This window comes from Lepidochelys kempii, chromosome 8 (genome assembly GCF_965140285.1).
Source record: "Lepidochelys kempii isolate rLepKem1 chromosome 8, rLepKem1.hap1, whole genome shotgun sequence".
Taxonomy (NCBI): Eukaryota; Metazoa; Chordata; order Testudines; family Cheloniidae; genus Lepidochelys; species Lepidochelys kempii.
Genome location: NC_136387.1, coordinates 45,738,830 through 45,760,195, shown reverse-complemented (window position 1 = coordinate 45,760,195; position 21,366 = coordinate 45,738,830). Strand labels below are relative to the sequence as shown.

Here is a 21,366-nt window from a genome sequence, read left to right as displayed (position 1 = left end):
GTTCCACCCTCTTTGGAACCCCTCCTTCAGGTAGTAGAAGGCTGCTATCAAATCCCCCCTTACTCTTCTCTTTTGCAGACTAAACAAGCCCACTTCCCTCAGCCTCTCCTTGTAAAGCATGTGCCCCAGCCCCCTGATAATTTTCGTTGCCCTCTGCTGGACTCTCTCCAATTTATCCACCTCCTTTCTGTAGTGGGGGCAGAATGCAAAACTGAATGCAGTTTTCCAAATCTGGCCTCACCAGTGCTGAATAGAGGAGAATAATCACTTTCCTTGATCTGCTGGCAATGCTCCTACTAATGCAGCCAAATATGCCATTAGCCTTCTTGGCAAAAAGGGCACACTACTGACTCTCATCCAGCTTCTCATCCTCTAATCCCCAAGCCCTATTCTGCAGAACTGCCGCTTAGCCAGCCAGTCCCCAGCCTGTAGCGGTGCATGGGATTCTTCTGACCTAAGTGCAGGACTCTGCACTTGTCCTTGTTGAACCTCCTCCGATTTCTTTTGGCCCAATCCTCTAATTTATCTAGGTCACTCTGGACCGTATCCCTACCCTCCAGCATATCTACCTCTCCCCACAGCTTAGTGTCATCTGTGAACTTGCTGAGGGTGCAATCCATCCCATCATCCAGATCATTAATAAGATTGTTGAACAAAACCGACCCGTGGGGCACTCCGCTTGATACCGGCTGCCAACTAGATATCGAGCCGTTGATCACTACCCGTTGAGCCCGACTATCTAGCCAGCTTTCTATCCACAATTCAAGATGTTGATAAATTGGTGAGAGTTCAGAGAAGAGCCACGAGAATGATTAAAGGGTTAGAAAACCTGCCTTATAGCATTAGACTCAAAGAACCCTATCTATTAAGCTTAAAAAAAAGAAGGTTAATGGGTGACTTGAGCACAGTCTAAGTATCTACATGGGGAACAAATGTTTAATAATGGGCTCTTCAGTCTGGTAGAGAAAAGTCTAACATGAGCCAATGGCTGGAAGTGGAAGCTAGACAAATCCCTACTGGAAATAGAGTGTAAATTTTTAATGGTGAGAGTAATTAGCCATTGGGACAATTTACCAAGGGTCATAGTGGATTCTATCACTGACCATTTTAAAATCAAGATTGGATGTTTTTCTAAAAAATCTGCTGTAGAAATTACTTTGGGGAAGTTGTATGGCCTAGTTTATACAGGAGGTCAGACTAGATGAACACAAAGGTCCCTTCTAGCCTGGGAATCAATGAATCTTCATGTTTTATAGCTTTTATTTTGTGCCTCCTCACATTTTAGCTGATCTTTTTTCCGTAACTGTAGCAACCTAATTAATTTACCTAAAACAGTTAAAACCAAAAAGTTTCCAGGCAGCAAATCAGCAAGTTCTATCCAGCTGCCTTGTTCAACCTCTGTCTCTTGTCACCATATCCTTTAATTTACTTTACACATATTGATTCCAAATTCCCAAACTTTGTAGATGAAATAAGATTCAGATATCTCTGCTCCCTGTTTTAGGCAACCTAGATTTTTTAGCTGCTTGTGTATGTGGAATATATTTAGAGGGGAAAAAAATAATCCATCTGAAGTCTCTAATCAGTTGAGTCAGAATTGTACTCATCGTGGTTTGCAGTTTGAATTAAGTATATAAACTCACGAATAATGCCATGTATGCCTATATGCTGATATGGGCATGTTTCACTTCAATGTAGCATAGCATGAATCACTACCCATAGTAGTATAGCAATGGTAGTTTATTGCTAAATGTCCAGGTTTTATACCCATCTGTTTCCTGATACTCCATCTAAAAAAAACAGATGATGTCTGTCAGATGATATTGTCATTAATGGGGAGGGAATCTCTCTAGCAAAGGTGAAGTATAACAAACCTATTGTACTCCAGATATGTAAAAGGTGAAAGTCCCAAAGTCCCTGGAATTCTGGAGAAATGGACTAACTAGTAGTAAAAGTGGATATATTTTTCTGGCTGCATACTTGGTCTCAAAAATTCTCAAAATATGGTAACATATTGCGAGAGACAGTGCTTCTAATATAAAATGTCTTTGGACCTCTAGTTATTGCTGTGTGAGTTAGTGATCTTTGTCATCCCCCCCCAAAATTGTTCCATTGCTGCTCAGGAAAACAGTCTTGTTGCAATTAAAAATGGATTTTTGCATCTCCATTAAGATCTAGCAACATGTGGTTTCACAATTAAGCTAAGCTTATAGCCTTTCCTGAAAGGACAATTGGCTGACCAATTTACAGCAATCTAGTCTGTGTATAGACATTGAATTAGGTAATAATTAATGGTTAAACCATAAGGGGGAAATCCTATTCTATTTAATGGAGAATGTATAAATACCACTGCCTTGCAGATCATGTATATTAATAACAAGGTGCTATAATTGTGTTTAGGGAGTTTCTTAATTACATACGGTAGGTCTCTGGTTCCCAACCAGGAGTCTGGGGCCCCCTGGAGGGTCAAAAGCAGGTTTCAGGGGGTCCACTAAGCATGGCCAGCGTTAGACTCGCTGGGGCCCAGGGAAGAATGCTGAAGGCCTGCCATGCAAGACTGCAGCTCAGGGCCTCGAGGCTTGCTACCTGGGGCTGAAGCCAAAGCCTGAGCAACTTAGCTTTACGATGCCCCCTGTGGCGTGGGTTCCTGGGCAATTGCCCTGCTTGTTACCCCCTAATGCAGGCTCTGACTTTTATATTCAGAAAAGCAGTTGTTGTGGTACAAGTGGGCTGTGGAGTTTTTACAGCATGTTGTGGGGGCCTCAGAAAGAAAAAGGTTGAGAACCCCTGCAGTAGATGGTGTGTCTGAGGTATTTTTATGGTTATGGAATCCTTTTGCGTTTATGAGAACGGAGACTTTTTAAAAAAATTTTCCTTTTACTGAAAATGTTCAGAAGCTAAAACTGAACTAGTATTGTACTGGAGAGATTTACTATGGGGAAAGTAAGATCATTACTAATCTTGATTTTCATTGGCTACAGCAGCTGCCAGTCAGAGTCCATACAACTTTGTTGGCAATTCTTTCACAACGGTCTTTGTCCTCTGCGTTCCAGCAGCATTTTGCCCCTAAATGTGTTCTAGTTTAAAAATCAGGCTTTCCACACTTTTAATAAACACTAGATCTAAAGCTTCTGTAACTACAGTGCATCCAGACCATTATTATTTTAAATTAACATTTTTAGGTCCTTTGTGTAATTATCAGACCGTCACATGTCTCCCCTTACAAAAAGCTGTAAAATAATTTTAGATCCTGAAGGATTTGTTATTTGAAATGCTCTGTACGTGATGCAGAATAGCAAAGTTCAGATTTTATAGTGTAATGTTCTATGTTCTAGGAATGTTTACAAGGATTATCGCTATCTTGAGCTGGCTTGTGATGCCCAGGAGGAGATGGATAGCTGGAAGGCATCCCTACTGCGAGCTGGTGTCTATCCTGATAAATCCTCAGTAAGTTAAACACATCACTACTTTTTCAGTAGCTGCCCTGGTTAAGAGTCAGAAAAATGCTGGGAAGAGTTTTTTTAAGCTCTGTTTGCAGATGTCCTTAGAGCTTATGTATTTTGCTTTGCTGTACTTGAGCTGAGACCTATGGCTGTTTAATGGTTCACAACTCAGTAGTAAAATTACATTCTGGGTTAATACATAACAAGCCCTCCAGCCATAGAGAAATAATTTGTTAATTAAATCAATCCTTCAGGTCCAATAAAAATACTGACACCTTTTAGGGTTTTTCTTCCACTTCACACTATCTATTCCTGTCTTTGAAGGTGACATATTTTGCAGAATGCTAATATCTTCCTGCAGACCCCATATGCTGGAACTGAAGGAGGTATTCCAGTTTGTCATGCAAATTTCTTTTACTGCTTTACTGCCTGTTGCAGCGTGTGAGGCAAACATTAAGCCTCTCCAAATACAAGTTTACCGAATTAAGTGGAATATGAAGAAAACTGAGTAGGAAAAAAAATAACAGTTGGACATACTATACAGAAAGGCAGGAAATTATTTTGCCAGACTGCCCTTTCATATTTTTATGGCCTTTGTCAGCCTGTCTCATGTTGTTATTTATACACAGCATGCAAGGGTTTTTGGTCTGATTTCCAAAGTGACCTCATTACTTAAGTCTGTCTGAGCTTCTGGTTTCAATGTAGCGAAGGGCCGCACTAGCATGGATTCCAGTACAGGGTGCCAGTGGTGATTAAGGACCTACATTAGACCTATGGATTTTCCATTTTCTAAATAGGTTTCCATCAGAAGAGGTCTTTGTAATTTGACAAATCTACAGTAATCGCATTCCCCTCTTCATGATGGAACTCCCAGGGGACTGGGTCAATGGGGGGATTTTCTTATTTGACACTTGGGCAGTTTGAGCTTGTGGAAAAACTCTTAAGTATTATTTTTCTGTCTTCACTAGTATTTGCAGTACCTGCCAATTGAGTATCCTCTGTAGATACAAGGGGAGATTTCTAAAGGCACAAATAGACTTTCAGTATTACTTGGGAGGCTTAACTGCCTTTGAAAATCGCCTGCTAATGTGTAGGTTACCTTTCCTTCGTTAACTGTTTCGCTCTGGTACATCACTGTAGTGGTGTGAATAGATTGTTCTCCCATCAAAGAGCTTGCACATTTGTCTGGCTGGTGATGCAACCATTCTGAAGTAATCTGCTCTTCTCCCCAGCTCCCCAGAGTCCACTGCTCTACTTCTTACATCGTCATCTTTATTTCCCTCTCTGTACCACCACCACCTCCCCCACTGCTCCTGCTTTCACTAGCCACCCGCTCAATCCGACGTTCCCAACTCTGATCCGCCTGCTATTTGTTGCTGTTCACATATGCATGCAGCCCGTAGTTTTCTCGCCTCATACCAGGCTGCCACTCCAGCGCCACCAACCCAATGGCCTTGAGTTCATTACCTTGCCACCCCCCGCCCCCACACCTAGCTGGGCTTTTAGGGAAGATTTTAAACAAATTATTTCAGGAATAAGTAATGGAATAAAAGTGAGTCAAGTACCAATCCATGGGCAGCTCACTGGATACCTGGCAACCAGCTGATACATTGCCATTTATTGTTTCCTTTTTCATGATCCTTCAGTCAGTTGTCTGTCCATGCAACAGAACTCATATTGAAGCCAATCAGAATTAAATTTGCAAGTACTATTTTGTGAGATGCTACCAAATTCACTGTAAGAATCCAGATATTACATCAGCTGCCTTCCCTTCCCTTCTTCCATGGCTTTTAAAATGGTATCAAAACAGTTAGCATGTTGTTGAATCTTATTGTTCATACCTTATTCCAGAACATGCCTGTGTTGTTCACAATTTAGCTACTTCCTTCATAATTCCATCTATACCAGCACTTAGGAATGGAATGCCCTCCTTAAAGAAATCCTTAGTTCACTAACTTAATGCCCCTTTGTAACAGAGTGGAGACTCACCAGTGCAGCACCTCCTGCTGGTCATCTGAGAATTAGTTCTTTTCCAGCCTTGGAGCACCATCTGGTGGCTCATCTGCCTCAGGTCCCTCCCAGACCCCGGTGCACCTTTACCTCAGGGTTCTGCCCCAGCAGTACCCCCACACTTTGCATCTCCCCTCCCAGGGGAACCCCCAATCCTCTATACCCACCTTGCCTCAGTGGCTACTGCCAGTCATCACCTAACCCCCTCTCACTGGGGCAAACTGCAGTCTGTAATGGCCACTCATCATTGGCAAGGGGTCAGACCAGCTGCCTCTACCTATTCAGGCTGCACCTCCCAGCCCCAGTACCTGCATAGGCCTTTATCAAGACCTCAGCCTGGGGAGTTGCCAGGCTGGAGCTCCCCAACTCCTCTTGCCCTTCCCCAGCACGGCTCTGGCCAACATATCCTTTGCTCCTTCAGGCAGCTAGATCTATCTCTCTCCAAAGCTAGACAGAGACTCTGACCCAGCTCCTCCCTTAGGCCTTCTTATACTCCCAGCCAGGCCCTGATTGGCTGCCTCAAGCCCACTCCTGATTGGCTGTCTGGGGCAGCCCTTTCCCAGGGCTGTTTTTAACCCCTTCCACACCGGAGCGGGGTTACCACCCCGCTACATCCTTAGTCCATAATCCTTTCCTCCTTCAAATCCCTCTTCAAGACCTAGTCTATCATGGTAACTACAGGAAATAGATAACTCATAAGGGCTAGGTTAAGAGGCAGTTCTTTATAAATTCAGGTTTCAGAGTAACAGCCGTGTTAGTCTGTATTCGCAAAAAGAAAAGGAGTACTTGTGGCACCTTAGAGACTAACCAATTTATTTGAGCATGAGCTTTCGTGAGCTACAGCTCACTTCATCGGATGCATACCGTGGAAACTGCAGAACGGTATGCATCCGATGAAGTGAGCTGTAGCTCACGAAAGCTCATGCTCAAATAAATTGGCTAGTCTCTAAGGTGCCACAAGTACTCCTTTTCTTTATAAATTGTATCTTTATTCCTCTCCCTCTCCCTTGCCCTTCATTTATTTTTTGTCATCTTAGATTTTAAGGCCTTCAGGGCAAAGGTTGTGCTTTATTGCATCTCTGAAGAACACCTAAAACCTAGAGGATGTATCACAATACAAGTAGTTAGTTGGTAATAATAAGAGCACATGTCAGAATTTCTGAATTATACAAAAAGTTTTCTTCTCTAGTTTGTAGTTCTCATTGTCTCTATATCTAGGGTGCAGCATAAGTATATATATTAAATATATAGAATACTCACCATTACAAAATAAACATCTCTGGCCTGTGTAATGGAGAGCTCAGACTAGATTATCATAGTGGTCATTTCTGGACTTAACTATTGATAAATTCATAGGTTTTACTGTACTGGACAGTGATATCTGAGATACCACAGTTATATTGTCGTCAAAGTGTCGGGTGTGATAATTGTTGGTAGATGCTGACTTTGTAATGGTGACAGCTCTATGCCATGTTTAATATTGGCTTATACTGGGTATGTTTTATATAAAAAAAATTCTATACATATGGGTATATATCCTATACCTACAAAACCTACTGCAGCAAATTGTTTATACAGTAATGATGTAAATGTTATTTTCTTTTCAATGATGTTAACACACTCAGTGCACAGTGGACTCCACTGAAAAGTGAACATTTAGTCACAGAATAATAACTGGTATACCACATTTATTTCTTATTTTAGGGAAATGGAGTGGCGTCTCCGATACCAAAGCTTGATGATGGGGGGGAAAAGGTTGACTTTTCAGTGGCAATTACTGAATAGATAATGCACACTATAAAATGTCTATATGTTGATATCATGTGCAGATGATTTATCTATTTTTGACTGAATTTAGTTTAATAAATAGTAGAGGGTTATAAGTGATTTCTAAATATAAAAACTGAATCTACGACTCCAAACTCCATTAGCTTTCTTCTTCTGACTACATTGTTGTGAACTAAATAACTTTTTAAAAACATAGATTAAGTTTTAGCACCCTGGCAGTTAGGAAGTTTTTCCTAATGTCCAACCTAAACCTTCCTCACTGCAATTTAAGCTCATTGCTTCTTGTCTTATCCTCAGAGGTTAAGAAAAACAATTTTTCTTTCTTCTGCTTGTAACAGCCTTTTACATACTTGAAAACTGTTATCATGTCCCCTCTCAATCTTCTTTTCCAGACTAAACAAACCCAATTTTTTCAATCTTCCCTCATAGGTCATGTTTTCTAGACCTTTAATCATTTTCGTTGCTCTTCTCTGGACTTTCTCCAATTTGTCCACATCCTTCCTGAAATGTGGTGCCCTTCAGTTGAGGCCTAATCAGCATGGAGTAGAGCGGAAGAATTACTTCTTGTGTCATGCTTACAACACTCCTGCGAATACATCCCAGAATGATGTTTGCTTTTTTTGCAACAGCATTACACTGTTGATGCATATTTATCTTGTGGTCCACTATGGCTCCCAGATCCCTTTTCGCAGTATTCCTTCCTGGGCAGTCATTTCCCATTTTGTATGTGTGCAACTGTTCGTTCCTTCCTAAATGGAGTACTTTGCATTTGTCCTTATTCAATTTCACCCTGTTTACTTCAGACCATTTCTGCAGTTTGTCCAGATCATTTTGAATTTTAATCCTATCCTCCAAAGCACTTGCAACCCCTCCCACCTTGGTACGGTCCGCAAATTTTATAAGTGTGCTCTCTATGCCATTATCTAAATCATTGATGAAGATATTGAACAGAACCTGACCCAGAACTGATCCCTGCGGGACCATGCTCATTATGCCCTTCCAGCATGACTATGAATCACTGATAAGTACTCTCTGGGAATGGTTTTCCAGCCAGTGTTGCACCCACCTTATAGTAGCTCCATCTAGGTTGCATTTCCCTAGTTTATTTATGAGAAGGTCATGGAGGACAGTATCAAAAGCTTTACAAAACTCAAGATATACCACGTCTACCGCTTCCCCCCTATCCACAAGGCTTGTTACCCTGTCAAAGAAAGCTATCAGGTTGGTTTGACACTATTTGTTTTTGACAAATCCGTGCTGACTGTTGTTTATCACCTTATTATCTTCTAGATGTTTGCTAACTGATTGCTTAATTATTTGCTCCATTATCTTTCCAGGTACAGAAATGAAGCTGACTGGTCTGTAATTCCCCAGGTTGGCCTTATTTCCCTTTTTATAGATGAGCACTATATTTGCCCTTTTCCAGTCTTCTGGAATTTCTCCCGTCTTCCATAACTTCTCAAAGATAATTGCTAATGGCTCAGATATCTCCGCCAGCTCCAATCAGACTACTCTTACGTAGTGCCCCCTCTCCACTCGGTTACCTTCTTTAATGCCAGTCTGCTTACAGGTTTTGATGCACAGATCTGGGTTTTTCTGGATCCTGCCACCCACTGAGCAGGGTGTATCTTCTTTATTTTTCCCTATGAATTTATTTGGCAGTGCCTCCACCCCCCTCGCTCCTTCCTGGCAGGGTCACCAGGGCAGATTGGGAGGAAAATTCTAACCACGGGGTAACCCCCACTTACTTGCCAGATAGTTGTAGACTCCCAAGAAATAACACAAATACTTACAACATACACAACACAGTAATTATATTAAACAGGAGACAGATATAACATAACAGGGTAAAACACTATTCTTAGGGTCACCGGTGCCCACGCTGACAATACGCATGACTTTCCCCAGTCACGTGACCTGATGTAGCAAATGTAAGATTAGTGTCCCGTTGGTACGCATACTTTGTTGGGGCCCGTGATGACCTATGACCACGATATCTTCTCTGCAGTGGTTTAGCGGTGTGGCTGACTGGGTTCAGTACAGCCCAAAGCATAGGTGCTGAATCTGTGGGTGCTCTGGGGCTGGAGCACCCACGGGAAAAAATTTCACAGAGGTTTTCCAAGCTCTCCCCTGCCCCCCCCCCCCCCCCGCAACTCACCACCTCCTCTGAGCGTGCTGCGTCCCTGCTTCTCCTCCCAGTGCTTACCGCCGCAAAACAGCTGTTTCGTGGCATAACAAGCTGTGTGGGGGAGGAGCGGGAATGCGGCGTGCTCAGGGGAAGAGGCGGGGCCAGGGCGGGGATTTGGGGAAGGGGTTCAATAGGGGCAGGGAGGGGGCGCAGTTGGGGTGGGGACTTTGGGGAAAGGGGTTGGAATGGGGGCCGGGCAGGATGGAGTTAGGGCAGGGCCGGTGGGCGGGGGTCGAGCACACACTGGCACTACATTCATTTAAAAAAAAGTATATAAGTGTTTGGCTTCACCATTTCATGTGTAATACAGCTTTACTGCACTAAACCAACTGTAAAAATAGAACAAAAAAAACCCTATAAGGAAGCAGGATAGCTGATTATTAAATAGGTTTAAGGAATGGTTACCAAACTGTCTCTTCTGTCCTTCTGTCATGGATATCAGAGCAAGTAGGGAGTGTGATCCAAAAGCACGCAATTCTACCATGAGCTAAATATTTTCAGTTAAACCCACAACACACAGAATCATGGGCCCCAAGTCTGCTCTTGTGGAAAAGACAAATTGTACATTAATTCACATTTTGTGGAGCATATGTAAAAATCCGTCTTAATGTCAAGAGAACACGCATCTTGTTAGTGTCTTTAATAAAGGATATTTTGGAGCCTGGTTTTGTTTGCCTCTGTCTGGTGTAAGTTAATTTTTATGTGTAGCTCTAAAAAACACTTTTGGTGTCTAGTGGTAAACTTCATGTCTTTTAACTTCCTCCCTTTAAACAAATCAAAATGGTTGGGTTGTCAGATTTCTTTTGCCTCCTTGGGAAATGCTTTGCAGTCAAAATAAAGTCTGAGAAGTGTTCATTTTATTAATGTATCAATTTATTAATGTAGGCCAAAGAGCACCTAGATACCACAGTGATAAACACTTTTTTAATCCTTGCAAAGGGAGGGGGAGAGGATGAACTGAGGAAAATGGAATCCACTGAAAACTGATTCTGCTGTGAGCTGGAGTGGGAATTATTTTTACACTACCGGAGCATTGTGCATGCTCTTATAAATACTGTCTCAAAGGACTAACATTTTTCTGTGTTGTGAAGCTCCTCTTGTAGAAGATTACCAAGTTCTGCAGAAATAGATGTTAGGTATTGCTCTTGCCCTGCAGAGAACTGTCTTACAGGAACAGAGCTCCCATCATGTGCTGAGAAGTTCACAAAGTTTTGAGTTGTGCTAGAACTCATCAGTACAATTTTCTCAGCACTTTCAAACCTTCCTCTGAAAATGTGAAATGCCTTTGGAGGCTCACACCAAACCTGTGCTCATTCTTCTTTCAAGGTTTAGGGGCCCTCTGTGCATGTGACTGCTAGCAACTGGCAGCAGTTTGCACTCATTTCAACACTTCCTCTTTGGCAGTTCCAAGGTCAAGAAATGCAAACAAGCAGGCCCCACCCATCCCTTTACAGCCTGACTTCTCAGTCCTCTGCATGTGCAAGTGACAGCTGTTGCTGAATCGCCAAGCTTTTGGCACCTGTGGTAAAAACTGGCTCATAGAAATTAAAAGTTGAATAATAGCGACACAAAGCTGGAGTATCGCAGTGGTGAATCAGGCCTGCTTTCCCAAACTGCCAGTGGTGCACGGTCAGCCTGGAATCTGCAAGTCAAGCTGTGCTCTCTCATCAACAGTTCTGCTCCTGCTGTACAAGCCAGTTGATGTGGAATCCAGCTCACTCGCTCTTTCTGATGCTGTGTCTGCAGTGCTGAGAGGAGTAAAAAGGAGCAAAGCCTTTTTGTCACTAAATTCAGCAGCTGTGCTATAAATGCACACTTGGAGCAAGTCTGTTGAGTTTTAAGAGCTGTCATTTTTGCAGTCACTTGAAATTTGCACTGTAGATAACGGTCGTGATGACTGCTGGGTCAAGCAGTTCCTGTCTGTCAAAAATACCAAGAAACAACTTACCTATTGGTCTGTATTATGTACTGTACTGTAAACTAAGTTCAGGAGTCACTGATTTTTTTTTTGTCTGAACAAATGTCCCTAATACATTTAAAAATTAGTCCAAATATCAACCTGGCCTTCCAAATCCCCTCTTCCTTCTGATTCTCTCTCCCCTTTTTGCTCCGTGCCCTATGCGTGCACACTCGGTCACTATCTTTTACCACAATATAATTACCAGACATTGCTCTGTGGGCCCCGGCTTCTTTTTCAGCTTGCCAAGTCCCCCCTCTCCCCCAGGATTTGCTTTCATCAGGACAGGGGTTCTGAGTGCCACCCTGATAGCAATGAATCAGTATTTTTATTTTTTCAACCCGTCCCATGTGAGTCAGCTCGTTGGCTATAAATCACAGCCTTGCTGTTTCACTTTGAAAGGAGAGATCCGTTTACCAGCTGACTTTGCTGCTGCTTTCTGTATTGGCGTATCCAAACACCCTTCTTTTAAAATGACTACAACTTTGTGACTAACATTTCCAGACTGCATTTCTCAACTGTAGCCTAGGATTTATTTTGGCCAGTTTCCCACTATATAATATATACTGTTCATGCCAGCCCACGGCAAAACTCATAATTAAAAAAAATAGCGCAGATGTTCATCGTAAGTTGTTCTGCTTACTCTACCTCCCCGGCACCACCTACTCCTTCCCCTGCTCCCCTTTCGTATAACCAGCCTACATATACCATATTTGCTTTTTTATTTATTTATTTATTTATTTTTACATGGGGTGGTGAAACTTTCCATTCCCTGGCATGTTGTGTGGAGTGGCTGTCATGAAATGGCAAGCAGACATGTTTAGTGGATTGCCTTGCATGCTAGAAGTTCAATTTTACCAGTGCAAGAAAGTCCAGCTGGCTACAGTCCCATCCCCAAATCATTTCGGGCCTCTTTTCACTGTCACTTACACCACTGACTTCAGTGGCACTGCTCCTGATTTATGCTTAGACGAAGAAAAGGAAATTTTGAAAACTTGCAGTTACCGTCGTCTGCTGTGAGTTTACAGCTTGACTCACCATTTCAAATCTTTCGTGGATTTCTTATACCTTCCTTGCAGCTTTCTCACCAGTGGGAATACACTCTGATTCAGTTCCTCATTTGGTTTGTGTGATACCCAAATTACACACAGCACACTGCATGCATTTGAAATACATGTATCTAATGGAATGTGTTCCTTTTTTTCCATGCTGCTTCCTGCAAAGGGGAACAACAGAGTAAGTTCTTTGTCCTGTTACAAACTCCCTTTCTACCCTTCCCGAAGTGTTTTGTCAGAAAAACAAATGTTTCTGTTCTGGTTCTCGTGCAACTATAGCCTAGAACGTAGGCTGTTTTGAACAAAATAGTGTTGCAAACTCTGATGCAGAAAGTTATATTTGCTAGAACTATAATGGCCCTTCTGTTTCAGCTTTTGGGAAGGAGAAGTGTTTTGTGTTGTTCAGGGCTGGTTTATAAGGCAATTCAGAGTGATACCTATATAGAAATAAAATTTTGTTGGGAATAAAGATTATGACGGTATAGAAATAAAGACCCTTTTGAGGAAAGGTTACTACAGTCTGATGAAAATCATTACAGCTGGATTTTTTTGATCATACATCAAAGCTTGTATTAATGGGCAGTTATAAAAATCCAGCACTGAAGTCTTAAATAACAGATTTGCTGGCGTTGTTGGCTAAGCTGAACTAGATCAGTGTACTGGCTTTGAAGGTGCCTTAAAATGGATGGAGGAGGGTGGGGTCAACATTTGACTTGGCTTCTAGACCCTTGATGTATTCCAGCTGGACGGCAGCGGTAGGGTGTGGGAGAGGGAGAATTGAAATATGCCTGGTAGGTTTTGTGAAACTAAGCAGCACATAAAAAGAAAGTTTTGCTAATGTTGAGCTGATAAACTAATAATCTAGCAGTTCCCAGACTTAATACATTTCTAAATACTTTTTATACCATTTTTACTGATCCTATAAGTGAACACAGCACCTCTCACACACTTGAATATAGTGCAGTGAAGACTGTCATGCAGTAAAAAGCAGTTAGCATGTTACGATTGCTTCTTTGTGGGGAAGGGGCCAGCATGTTAACCCTTTGGAAGGAACGTTATGGAGCAGCAGTAGCCTCCCCGTACTAAAGGCTGAAACTAGCTTCCAATAAAAACCAAGGAGTCCCCTGCAATGTTGCCTGCTGCATCTCATCCTCGGGTAGAGTTTTTCTGGGAAGTTTGGAAAGATCGGAAAAGGAATTTTTAATGTTATGATTGGTGAATTTACCCATCCTTCACTTTCACAGTTTTTCTTACCAGTTTTTGATTCCTCATCTCTCCATAATGGCTAGGCTTAGAAACTCCACGCTTGGTCTATTTTGTTGGCTTTGCTGGGGAGAAGTGTCTCCCAGTACTTTCAGGGGAATGGTGGAGGGTGGTGTGTTGCACGGGAGGGGGTTGGCATAAAGAGCTGGGCTTGTCTGTATGGATAACACTTAAACTATCAATACTATGTTAAACATTTATAATCTGAATTTACCTTGTGCTGACTGTAGGCGGTGCTGCTGCCTCAACTGCTGAGCTGATGCAGAGGGAGAAGAGTTTAGATTGGGGCTGAATAGGGTGCCATGAAGGGGGATGGGACTGAGAGGGACATGGTCTGGGGGTGACCCCGGGGGGACATACGGAAGAATGGCATCCCCTCATCTTGTAATGAGGCAGCAGGAGGTGGCATCTCGAGTGGGGACAGTATGCTGATACCATATGGCAGGGTACGTGAAGGCAGGTGAAGGGGATCCTAAGAGCTTAGAGAGGGTTATTAGCTGGTGCCCCCCCACAAGCCACAAGCAAGAGCTACATGCTCATTGTAGACTCAGAATCATTTCCCCTCTTGAGGTCTGGTTGCTTAACCAAAAGGTTAATTTCAAAAGTGCAGTGCATGAAGCCCACCCCCAGGTTTGAGTCCTAGGTCTCCTGCCTCAGTATCTGTGTCCCACCAGACCCTTCCTCTCTCTGCCACAGGCCATTCAGGGTGCAATCTAATTCATTACACTGGCTCCAGTGAGGTAGGATGTATTAACCTGCAGGTCCCAGCACCTATGGCAGCAGTAGACTCCTGCCATTCTGTTATGGGGCACATGGAATGGTGGCAAATGAGAAGGGGGAGAAGGGATAGGGTAGCATTGAGGGGAGAGAGGTGCAGTTAAGAGATGTAGCAAATTTGCCAGCAAATCATAATCCTTCATTGCTTAGTGTCATCCCGCCTGCTCTTTACGTTGCTGCCTAAGACTTGCAGAACTGGAAACAAAGAGCAAAACAAGAAGTTTCTAGGAGATAATAGAAGCCTGTTTCTTATTCAAGGGATGGATTAGCAACAGTCTTCTAGGAATTTGTTTTTATTTTTTATTTTTGCATAATCCTTAATGTCTGTGGGATTACTCATACTTAAAGTTGTATGTGCTGGAGTGTTTTGCTGGACCAAAGCCAGGAACAGATCACATAGGATGAGGCGGATGAGCCAGATCTCATGCAACACACAGAGACAAAACTCCATATGCATCTTTACGTTAAAACTAAACTCTACTCAACTTCCTTATGCACAGATGTGCAGAGTAAGTAGAACATTGAGAGATCATTAGTGACGCCCTCATTCTATCTCTAGCGCTGCCCCTTCTCCCCGTCCCTTCCCCCCACCAAAAAAAATCCAGTTAATGGATAAGAAAAGCCAGGACACCTTCACAAAGTCCATTTTATCACATTTGGTTAAATTAAAATGTATCCTAGGCACTAAGCTGCAGATTTTTTAAAGGTATTTACCTTTAAATACGTTTAAAAATCTGACCCTGTGTTCTCACCAAATTTTTACCACAAATTCCCAAGCACTAAAACTGTTTTTTGTAAAAGTTCACAAACTGTTAAAAGTGTATTTCTCCTCTACTCTTTATACTCTAAAATGGCTGAACTGCTTTTGCTTAAACTTTCAAAAAGAAATGTAATTCTGAAACCAAATGAGAAATTTCAGCCTGAGCAATACAAGTTGGACATACCGATAAGGGTAGTACGTTGTGAGGGTGTTGTGACTGCTGTGTAGTTACATTGCAGTTACACTACAGCTCTGCTTCTGTTGTGAAAGACATGGGGGACTGATCTGTAATAATTTAGTAATAAAATCACTCACTTGGTTAATGATATAGTTACTGTGTAGCTACATTGGGTTATTGGAATTCTTTATTGTATGCATATGTTGGTTTAGTTTAATATCTGAGCTGTTGAAAAACAGCTATGAAGGTTAGACAATGGCTCCAGATAAACCCTCTCCTCAAAAACAGGACAGAAGGCTAGGAGACGCACTACCTAAGCTATGAACTGTGAAGAGACTACTGAGAATCATAGAAATGTAGGGCTAGAAGGGAGCATGAGAAGTCATCAAGTTCAGCCCTCTGCACTGACAGGAGTTTGTTCAACATGTTCTTAAAAACCTCCAGTGATGGGGAATTCCACAGCCTTGGAAGCCTATTCCAGTGCTAATTACCCTTATAGTTAGAACTTTTTTCCTGATATCAAACCTAAATCTCCCTTGCTGCAGCTTAAGCTTATTACTTCTTGTCCCACCTTCAGTGGACATGGAGAACAGCTGATCACTGTCCTCTTTATAATGGCCTTTAACATATTTGAAGACTATCCGCTTCCCACTCAGTCTTTTCTCAGACTAAATGTGCCCAGTTATTCTAATCTTTCCTCACAGATCAGGTTTTCTAAACCTTTTATCACTTTTGTTGCTCTTCTCTGGACTCTCTCCAGTTTATCCCCACCTTTTCTAAAGTGTGGCACCTAGAACTGGACACAGTAGTCCAGCTGAGGCCTCACCAGTGCCAAGTAGACCGGGACAATTACCTCACTTCTATGACATACAACAATCCAGTTACTGCACCCCAGAATATTAGCCTTTCTTGCAACTGCATCACACTGTTGACTCATATTCAGTTTGTGATCCATTATAACGCCCAGATTTTTTTTAGAATTACTGTCTTCTAGCCAGTTCAACATTGTGTAGTTGTGCGTTTGATTTTTCCTTTGTAAGTGAAATGCTTTGCACTTGTCATTATTGAATTTCACCTTGTTGAATTGAGACCAATTCTCCAATTTGTCAAGGTTGTTTTGAATTCTAATCCTGTCCTCCAAAGTGCTTGCAATCCCTCCCATCTTGGTGTCATCTGCAAAATTTATAAACATACTCTCTGCACCATTATCCAAATTATTAATGAAAATAATGAATAGTACTGGACCCAGGACTGACCCCTGCCAGACCCCACTAGATGCATCCTCCCAGTTTGACAGAGAACCATTGACAACTGCTCTTTGAGTTCGGTCTTTAAACCATGGCTCCAATGAACCCATTTTATAGTAATTTAATCTAGACCACATTTCTCTAGGTCGCTTATGAGACTGACCCTAGGCCAGTTACTCACTTGTGTTAGACAGGCCTAGGAATGAACAGATCAAAGGACAGTGAACCTCTCTCAACCCAGGGGTGAGGGGGCAATTATCAGAGAGTTGTACCTGAGAGGCAGACTGACATATATCATGTGGGAGGGTCTGAAGCAGTTAACCCTTCATAAGCTTCTACAGGGATGGTAAGCCTGAGGTAAAATAGACATGTATAGACCTCTTTTATTGTGTTAATCATCCTTGTCTCTTGCACTGTGCAGTGTTCCTACTTTGTTAAACAGTACTGTACTTTGTTTTGTGAGAGCTGTCTGGTCCATGTGTTAACCGCTGGTCACAGCTCCCAGAGGGAAGAGTTTCCGGTGCCAAACCCAGTCTGACCTGCTGAGATCACAGTTGATACACAAGGTGCTGTAGCTTGAGACCTGGTCTCAGAGGGGAAGAATTGTGGGGACACCACCCTGAGAGAGATGAAGACATGAGACCTAATACTGGAGGGGAGTGCATTTAAGAGTAGGGCTCCCAACCCTCCAGGATTGTCCTGGGCTCTCGAGGAATTAAAGATTCATCTTTAAAGATTATGCCATGTGATAAAATCTCTAGGAATTCATCCAGCCAAAGTTGGCAACCCTAACTAGGAGAGATTTGAGAGGGATTAGTGGTACAGCCAGCCTTGTAACCATGACATCTGCAATTACCATTAATTCGTATAATTTGAAAACTCACTACTGAGAATAATCTCTATGTAGTTAGTGTACCTGGGTTCTAACAGCATATATATTAAGAAGCACACCAAAGCAGTAATATTAAGTAGTAAATCAATCCCATTGACAATCTTCCAGTTATTGAATTATTGGTAATTAATACTGGAAAGTGAACCCAACACTGTAATAGCAATGGAACTATGCTGGAATTACAGTATCCTTATTGTAAACTGTAATCAAGATAAGAAAGTCCTTTAGAACTGGACACATGTAGGCAATCTTAACCTTTGTGGTGTGTGTGTCTGTGTACAGGGCTAGATTGTACCGTTAGATCAGGTCCATATCAGGGGCACTGCTGAGCTGCACCCTCTCTGGTGGAGCTTTGGGAGACGTGCCACATGAAGTTCCCTGACAAGATGGGTGTGCACACCTAATCCACCCTTAGAAAGATACAGCACCTCCTCCTGGGCATAGCTGGCCAGATCTTTTAGAGAGACATGGTGGGGGAGGGAATATCTTTTATTACGCTGATGTCTGCAGGTGAAAGAGACAAGCTTTGGAGCTACACAGAGCTCTTCTTCAGAAGTTGGTCTAATACAATATATTGCCTCACCCACCTTGTCTCTCTGATATCCTGGGACCGACATGGCTACAACAGAACTGCAAATAGATCTTTAGGTCATTTATAGAGCTTTCTAAATTGTATTCGTATTGGATGTAGCCATGTGACACATAGCTCACTATAAAAAGTTTACAGCCCACTTTGATCTTGTTTGGGGATTGTTCTTTGCAAAGACAAGCAAAGTTTTCTTTAGAAGGAGCAGATTAGAAATTTTGCAGGAAAATGCTTTCCCTGCCTGGTATGTAGCTTGTATTCCTGGGAACATTTCTCTTAGTTGCTTAGATTCAATTTTTTTTAAAAATCCCTAAAAATATTTTGCCAAACTCAGAGTCCAGTTCAGCTACTTTATTAAAAGGACCAGATGTCCTGGTCTGTCCGAGATAGTCCTGGAAATGAGAATTTGGACTTTGTATGTGGGAGACTTTCTTTTTAAGATTATCACTTGTGCTTGCGTGGTGACTGGCATGTAAATGGAAGAGTCATTCTAGAAATCATGTATATCTTTGAGTAACAAAAGAGCTTTCCTAAACTCAACTAGATTTCTGAAGAGGGATTTTTATCCACCAACTAGAACTAAAATCCAGCTTAGCCACTTATCAAGTATGTTTTAAAAATAATGGTGAGAGATGCAAATGGAAAAATAAAGTATGCTATCCTTCCCTCTATGTGTTCTTAGATCAATATATTGATTAGATCAATAGTGAAAAGTAAAGAATCATTTTTCTTTGTAGAGAAGTTGAAAAACCATCTACACTGATTTGTTAGAGAATAAAATAGTTCAGATGAAAATATAAGATGTTTGAATGAGTTTCATATTTTTGGAGGTTTTTTAATTCCAAATGTATAATTTTTTAGAAATAGAAGGTACTGAATTCTAGGTGGAAAAGAACCCACTTCAAATAAAAGAAGTAGCTTTGTGCCAATTAAGTTTAAAAATAGTTTTTAAATGAAGTGTTGAAGTGGCTGTAAAAGTGGAAATGTGCCATAATGTATGCTGTGTTTCAGTCGTCTTTTGAGACAGATGAATTGACTTTTACAGTGGAGTCTCAGTGGGGGGGTAGGGGGGTGGGGTGAGACCTAGGTCAAAAACAGTCCATAACCCAGGGAGGGAAGGAAGTGGCAGGCTGGTTTTCAGGCCCTTGCTTGCTTGCGCTCTATTCCAAGGACCTGAAAACAAATTTATCAAATCAAAATCAGCTTCTCATTTCCCTAAACATTTTGGAGTAACTCTGCTTAGAGGAGCAAGTGACTCTAATGTCATAAGCTTGTGAAAGCCAGGGGGTTGGTTCAGGCTTGTTATATGCTTCCTTAGAGCAGAAATGAACTGGCGTGAGACAGTTAAAATGGACAGGGGAAAAAAAAGACTCATAGGATTACATCAGTTGCACTGACTGTAACAAGACACAGGCCATCAAACGGAATGCTTTCAAAACCAGCTCTAGGGAAGCTGGTAACTGTATGTCAGGGAGCCAGGGGTCAGATATCTGTTAACAGCACTTCACATTTCTGCTTTACGGTGGACCTGCTGCTGATAGGCTCCAGACAATTTAGAAATAAGTCACCATTCTTTATTTCCCAGCATAGTAATTGTATGGTCTTGGTTGCATTTTTGGCAAGGTTTCTATATACTGAGAACACTTAGGAATTCTTCAGTTTTAATGGTGCAACTTGATTGTGCGCCAGTTCCCCAGTGTTAATGACTCTATTGAAGTGGATGGAAAGGTGGATGGAAAGGTGAAAACTATCTGGCCTCAAAGTTTTGGATCCTTGGGTGTGATCTTCGGCTTTGGGCCCTGTACACTGAGTAAAAGGGCCAGTGTCACATAAATGAGCCCCAAAAGCCCCACTGAGGCTGTGAGGATTTGTCCTGCAGCAAGCACTGTGGAAGATGACCATAAAGTAGGGGCGGGCAAACTTTTTGGTCTGAGGGCCCCGTCGGGTTTCCAAAATTGAACGGAGGGCCTGTTAGGGGAGGCTGTGACTCCCCAAACAGCCAGGTGTGGCCCGACCCCCCCCCACACTTCTTGCCCCGACGGGCCCCCCCCCAGGACTCCTGCCCCATTCAATCCCCTCTCCCCCCGACAGCCCCCCTGGGACTCCTACCCAATCCACCCTTCCCCCCTCCCCTGACCACCCCCGGACCTCCAACCCTTGACTGTACCCTGCCACCCCATCCAACCCCACTCTCATTCCTGACTTGCCCCCTGGGATCTCCTGCCCCATCCAACCCCCCTGTTTCCCACCCTCTGACCGCCCCGCCCCCTGACCACACCCCTGCCCCCTCACCACCACCCCCAACTCCCCTGCCTTCTATCCAACCCTCCCTCCCCCGCTTCCTGCCTCCTTACCACGCTGCCTGGAGCACCGGTGGTGGACAGAGCTACAGCTGCGCCGCCCAGAGCACCGGGTCAGGCCATGGCTCTGCAGCTGCACTGCCCGGCCACCCAGAGCGTAGCACTAGCGACATGGCGTGCTGAGGCTGCGGGGGAGGGGGAATAGCCTCCTGGGCCAGGAGCTCAGGGGCGGGGCAGGAGGGTCCCGCAGTCCAGATGTGGCCCGCAGGCCGTAGTTTGCCCACCTCTGCCGTAAAGCCATATTCTAGGGCAGTGGTTCTCAACCTTTTGGAGCTCAGGACACATTTGTAAATGTTTATGGCCTGTCACAACCCAGTAAATAGTCTGGGGGTGGAGGCCCTGGGGTGGTTTTGGTTGTATCCTGTCCCCTGGGGGGTCAGATCCTGGCCGGCACTCACCCCACAGTGGCAGCTCCTATCCTGTGGGGCTGGCTGGGTTTGGCTCTTCACTCCAGACATTGCAACCTCTGGAGTTGCAGTACTGCTCAGGTTTGGCCTCGCCCCCCTGACTGGACCAAATTTGTGAGAGTGGAGTTGTGACCTGGCTTGTGGAGTTGCAGGGCCACTCACTCAAATCCAGGCTGGGCCAAACTGGAGTAGCGCTGGGACCCCAGAGGTTACAGTGCCTGGAGCAGGGAGCCAGCCCAGCCAGCCCTGTGGAACAAGGAGCTGCCACGCGACCCTTTGAAACATTCTGGTGACCCAGTTTGGGTCCCTACTTATGGGTTGAGAAACCCTGCTCTAGGGACCTCTTCAAAAGGCCTGGCATGTGGGCAGAAGAGGTGTGTCAAGGGCTAGCTGCAGCACACTGTGCTGAGGAGATTCTGGGCAGCACTGCAACCCAACGAGGCTGCCATAACTTA

At 43.3% G+C, this 21,366-nt stretch overlaps 1 protein-coding gene across 6 annotated transcripts in view; it reads left to right on the top strand.

Moving 5' to 3' along the window:
* The window catches only part of DNM3 (dynamin 3), a 298,280-nt gene that overhangs the window by 209,985 nt on the left and 66,929 nt on the right, over positions 1–21,366 (top strand). For all 6 annotated transcript variants that reach the window (XR_013636160.1, XM_073356327.1, XM_078854046.1 and 3 more), the window contains one exon: positions 3,336–3,447. Coding sequence is in view for 5 of the 6 variants with exons in the window: in XM_073356327.1 (XP_073212428.1) it covers positions 3,336–3,447 (112 nt within the window). In the remaining variant the exon portion in view is untranslated. The remainder of the gene's footprint in view (positions 1–3,335; positions 3,448–21,366) is intronic.